Below are 6,000 nucleotides of genomic sequence, written 5' to 3'. Positions count from 1 at the left end.
ATTCAATCATTTAGTTTTACAGATGAGTATACTAAGCTCATGAGAAGTGATTGATTTATCATCGCTTAACTATTTAAGTGTATGGTCAGGACTTAAACAGTAGTTTTCTGTCCAGTGCGCTTTACTTGCTTCCAGTAAGCCAGGAAATCAGCTCACAACATAAGTTATGGGGACAGTACACAGTGTGAACATTGGCAGCATCAGAAAAGTTGGAAGGAAAAACAAGGCATAATTAAACCAATGCAGGTTCAGTGAATAAATCTACAAAAGATCAGATACAACAAAGTGCAGAGTAGAGATAGTCATTTTAATATTGATACAACAGTATTTTAGGGAACAACACATCAAATAGGGTCACTTTCACTAGGATAGAGAATGTGGAATATAAAGGTCACAAACAATCAAGGGGCTCTCTTTCCTTTATAATGGGGTAGTCAAGGTCTCAGGCAAAACCACCTTTAAACTTTTTGTTTCCTTTAGTATACTAGACCAGAGCGTGATTTAGGAGCCTCACAGGTTCAGGAGTAAGGATTCCATTATCATCCTTTTACTAAGATGTTTCCTGATTAAGGAGAAACATCCCCAAGAGGTAGAACTCAACCCAAGTCCTTTAGACAATGAGAGAGAAGACATGCAGCATCAGGTAGAAAACCCAAATAGCATCCATCAAGAAGGTCCCCAACAGTGCCATTGCTCACACAGGACCCCTTGAGTCTCTGTCATTTGAGGTTATATCAATCCCAGCATTGGCTTTTAACCTCCCTTCCTCGTCTCTAAGAATAGAAAACTGTATAGTTCCCCAGTCTGGTCCTGATAAGTATATAATATCAAAAGCAAATAAAAGCAATGCAGAGAATTCTCTAATTCAGGCATTCTCTAGCATCAATGCTGTAATCTTTAGTCTGGAGTCTATGTCACTTGTTTTTCATGTTATCACTCTGGAAAACCGGGTAGGAACTTTACTGCCTAGGAATCCTGTGAACTCCTCCAAGAAAGGGAACAGGTTCCGGCACTACTGACACTTCACTGAGGGTACTTGCTGGGGCAAGGAAAATTATATCCAAAGGAAAATTGTATCCTAAGGAAAATTATACCCTGGAACACAGAGGCAGGGGTCGGAGTGGGCATCCTTTACTTTTATGACAAGAAACTGACAGGACAGGTGTAAAATACAAAAACACATTACAGCCGAAGAAGGCGTCAAGAAAAGGACAGTAGCACAGAAGAGGATCTTGTTTTTTCTGGATGGTATCCTCAGAGGACAAAGATGGCAGGATCCACAGATGATTTCAGGAAAGCAATAGCAGCTCTCATAAGCACATTCATGACAGAGCCTGTTATGAGGAGAAAATAAGAATTAGGGCTGAGGGAAGCAGGAAGAATAAATGCTTCTCTTCCTGTCTCCCTTGACCTATCCCAGTCACCTCCCCGGAGGCCTGCTTTTGTCTTTCTCCAATACCCTTGACTTTTCCCTTCACATTGCCCAAATTCCCTTTAATCTTCTCTAGCCCCAGAAATACTCGGCAGCAGTGAGATAATAAACACTCAAGGAGTAAGTGCCCCAAGTCCAGTCTCACACTCAGTATAGTACTGACATAGTAAGGAGAATAAATGCCACCTCTTATCTTTCTCACAATTCACTCTCCGATCCACGTCCTTTTCCCTCTTTGCATACCTCCCCACCTCCTCCAATTCAGATTGCACCTTCATCCTGCAAGGAAAGAACTATCTGGGAGACGATAAAAGGTCTGGACCAAGATGTTTGGGGGAGAGGACTACAGGGTTTCCCTCTTGGTCACCCTACCTGAGGCCTGGAGGCTCAGTGTCAGGGAAGATGCCTACCTTCCTAAGGAGCTAGGAGATGGGGTCTTAGGATGGTGTTCCTACCTGCATGGACGTGAATCCAGGACACAGCTTTTCTTTCCAGAAGCTCCCACTCAGACTTCATGTCCTTAGCATTGGCATGGAGCCAGAGCACCGCCAGGACTGTGGCCCAGCCTGAGGAATCCCCATTCTGTACAATAGATAGAGACCTCCCTGAAGCCTTCAAGTTGGAGCAGGAAACCCCTCAAGGGAATACAAAAACCTCCACTCCCTCCTTACTTACCTTGCCCCAAACTGTTAAGAAATGAGATTACCAGGTTTATGGCTTGCAATGCATACTGGAGGCTCTAAAACCTCAGGGCAACAATCCACTGAACCTTAGGGTAGAAAGGTCTTAAAATTTAAATTTAGTGTAACCACTGGGACAGTGCTTGAAACTCCTAAAATACCCCCAACAAGGATTGGCCAGCTGTGATAAAAGAAACCCACGCATAGTTGCTTTATATTTTATAAAGTACCTTTACTTGGTTTTTTTTAGTTGAACCCTCACCAAAACAAACCCAAAAAAAAAAAAAAAAAGAGGAATTATTAATAACCATATTTTTAAGAGAGAAAACTGATTCATACAAAAGTGAAATAATTTGTCCAAAGTTAGCCTTCTAGCAAATGACAGAGCTAGCACTGGAGGCCAAAAATTGATTCAAGTCACACTGCTCAACAGAAAGTCTCAGCCATAGAACAGAAAATGGGCTCCCATGAGATTTCACCCACAGCTCCCAACTCGTTTTTAGAGACAACGCATCAAGAGAAATTCTTTTACATCATGACCTTTAAAATTTGAAAAAAGCTTTCATGTCCTCTGAGTAGTCTTGTTTCAGATAAAACTTCTCAGTTCCTTTAATTCTTCCTTAAGAGGACTACTTATGTCAAAGCAGTTAGAATCCCCGTGTTTGTTCTCCTAGTCTAGAAACAAATATCACAGTGATTTTTGAAATATATCTCTTTAAATGTCACACATGGTTGTAAATGTACTTATGAAATTTTATGACCCCAGCCCAAAAATATATAATGCACATAGCTTTTCTGACAATGCTCTGCCCTCCCCTAATCATGTTTTGAACATGATTCATACTAAGTTTGTGGTTACCTAAAATCTCTGATTTTCACGTGCAACAGCTCTTAAGTCATTTTGCTTCTTCCTTTTACTTGTATAGTAGAGAATTTAGAATGAAAAACAGTATTTTTTTTCTTATTAAATTTTATCATAGAAAATTTCAAGTTATTGTTCAAGGATTTTGAGGATCCTAATTTTCTTGTCTAATACTGTATCTCCCAGTTTTGTCATACACAAATAGGAAAGCATTGGTCAACATTTTCATCTAAATATTCATTGAAAATATGAACCTCCAGAGAATTCACAGCCTGGTGGGTCTAGAAATCTGTTTTAAATTTGAATAAATTCATGATTCAGTGCTATGAGTTTTCAGCTAGTTTGTACTCAGTCCATATGTTCATCATTAAGAAAAATTCAAATTCCTTATTGAAATTCAGATACAGCAGGGCTCTTGATTCCCTTGATTTATTGGCACAGTTACCATGTCAAAGAAGAAAATGCTAGTCTGACATGTCTTATTCTGAATGAAGCCAAGTTAGAACTTCATGATCTTTATATATTTTAATTACTTATAAATTAATTATGCTAATTAAATTAATAAATTGTTTATAAATTATCCTTTTAATTATTGGTTCTAGAAGAGTATTTTTCAATAGCAATATAGTGCCAAACACACATATAATTTTAAGTGTACTAGTGGCCACCTGTAAAAATGTAAAAATAGGGGCCGGCCCAGTGGCTCAAGCGGTTAGAGCGCCATGCTCCTAACTCTGAAGACTGCCGGTTCGATTCCCACATGAGTCAGTGAGCTCTCAACCACAAGGTTGCCAGTTCAACTCCTCGAGTCCCGCAAGGGATGGTGGGCTGTGACCCCTGCAATTAGAAAACGGCAACTGGACCTGGAGCTGAGCTGCGCCCTCCACAACTAAAACTGAAAAGACAACAACTAGAAGCTGAATGGCACCCTCTGCAACTAAGATTGACACACTGTTCCCCTTCCCCAATAAAAAAAAAAAAGAAAAAAAAAAGTAAAAATAAGGAGGTACAATTGTTTTACTAATATATTTTATTTAACCTAATATATTTAAAATGTCATTTTAACATATAATCAATATAAAATAATTATTAATGAAATATTTTACGTTCTTTAAAATTAGTATGTATTTCATAATTACAGCACACTTCAATTCAATTAAGAATTTTGCTCCTCATTTCCATTAGCCATATTTTAAGAGCTCAATAGCCACATGTGACTAGTAGATACTGTATTGGACAATATAGTTATAGGCTACCTGATTTTATTTAATCACCATCCACATTTTGTAAATTCAGAATGACACTTGTCCTCCGGCCTTCTGGCATTTGTCTCATATTTAACAATATTTCATTTAGAAAATTTAGTAAGTTACCTTGAAATTCTGGAACATAATTTTTCCTCATCAACAGACTTGAACACATTTGAAATAACTAGGTAATCCCTATTAATATTTCACCTATCCTAACTTCAATAAAATTTTGCTAATTTCTGAACCAATTTCTTTAGCAAGAAGAGGAGCAATACTGTGGGTTCGGAAGACTGCTAGTCCTAGGATTAAATCCAGCTGTGCCACTGACTGGTTAGGTCAAGCCACACACATCATTGTACTTCTGTGGGCTTCAGTTTCCTCATCTATGAATGGCAACATGAATAGGTTTACCTTATTTAATTGTTGTGATGAATAAATAAGATCGTGAATGTTAAGTGCTTAGCGCAGTGCCAGGCACAGACTAATTGTTCAATAAACACTCGTTATTATATGGGCAGGGAATGCAGTTAACGCGGAAGAGGATTTTTTGCCTTTCCTTTGTCACCCATTAACTCAAAACTATTAACACCTTTTAGCTACATTATTAATTCCTTGTCCCTTCTGCTCTAACCTGCTTCAACTCCTATTTATTAGAAATTAATTTAGTCTATGGCCTTCTATATTCTCCTTCTTCAAGTGAGTCATGATTCACCCCAAATCTCTTTATGGACCCAACCTCTCAAAGATACATACTCCAGTTTCTTCTCTGAATCTCACCTGGATAGGGAGTGCAGCCAGTATATCTTCCAAACTCATACCTAGAACCATGGCCAGGCCTTCATTCAGATCCCAGGAACCATCTGCCTTTTGGAGGGAAATCAACTGTACAAGATGATTATCTCCAAAGACTTTAGGGAAGAAAAAAGAAAGAGGATGAGAAATCAAGGAGCTTCTGGTCCCATACCACACCTGAGTGAGAGAGGTCTGAATTCAGAGATAGGCTGTAGCAAGTGTGCAGAGCTAAGCAGAGTCTACCAAGGTCCCCATTTCAGTCTTTCCCCTGGGAGACATGCATTTGCTCTGTGACAATGTGGGCCACCTGAGTGACACAGTAGCACTAGGGAAGCTACACTTACAAAGTTGAGCAACAAGAGAAAGGCACGAGGTACTGAAGAACCCACATGATGGTGGTTTAGTCTTATCCAGTCCTGTTTAAATAACCCTTAAAACTTTAGGTATATTAAAAATATCTAGACAAATGTAGCTTGAATTTTAATTATCAGAAATTTTAAAAGAAAACAGATAAAAAGGAAGCAGTCAGCAATCTACTTCAAATAGTCTACTGTCTAACATCTAATCCTATAGGTATAAAAATTGCTTAAAGACCACAGAATTTTTCACAGGAAGTATCTCACATCTGACTATCCACTATGAGATGATAAACTTAGAGCAATTTAGAAATTAGTAGGCAAGAAAAACTGACTAGAAAAAAAACAGTTCTACTCTAGTGGGGAAAAAAATCTAAGGCTCTGATTTTGAAAGTCTAGGTTTGAATCTCAGCTCTGCTAACACTCAAAATGTAATAATTATTTAACCAATGGGAATCTCAGCCTTCTCTGTAAATTGGAGACAATAATGCCTGATGCATGAGAAAGAACATAAAGTATCTAGAAGGCCCATAATTGGCTCCCTACAAATAGTAGCTGCCAATTAATTCACAAAATCAGCAACATAACACTGCTGGGTAATTTTTCTTTCTACATTAGTGAGAGGATC

The 6,000-nt window shown here is 38.4% G+C and overlaps 1 protein-coding gene across 6 annotated transcripts in view; it reads right to left on the bottom strand.

Moving 5' to 3' along the window:
* Nucleotides 1-286: 286 nt before the first annotated feature.
* VWA5A (von Willebrand factor A domain containing 5A) overlaps nucleotides 287-6,000 on the bottom strand; it is a 29,887-nt gene continuing 24,173 nt past the window's right edge. For all 6 annotated transcript variants that reach the window (XM_074321938.2, XM_019747422.3, XM_019747421.3 and 3 more), the window contains 3 exons: nucleotides 5,002-5,132; nucleotides 1,888-2,014; nucleotides 287-1,334 (listed from right to left, as the gene is read on the bottom strand). In XM_074321938.2, coding sequence (XP_074178039.2) covers nucleotides 1,255-1,334; nucleotides 1,888-2,014; nucleotides 5,002-5,132 — 338 coding nt within the window. In that variant the 3' untranslated portion in view covers nucleotides 287-1,254. The remainder of the gene's footprint in view (nucleotides 1,335-1,887; nucleotides 2,015-5,001; nucleotides 5,133-6,000) is intronic.

Source organism: Rhinolophus sinicus, chromosome 9 (assembly GCF_057876585.1).
Source record: "Rhinolophus sinicus isolate RSI-liver-muscle chromosome 9, RSI-T2T, whole genome shotgun sequence".
Taxonomy (NCBI): domain Eukaryota; kingdom Metazoa; phylum Chordata; class Mammalia; order Chiroptera; family Rhinolophidae; genus Rhinolophus; species Rhinolophus sinicus.
The sequence above is the reverse complement of the archived record's forward strand: the minus strand, read 5'-3'. Positions and strand labels throughout refer to the sequence as shown.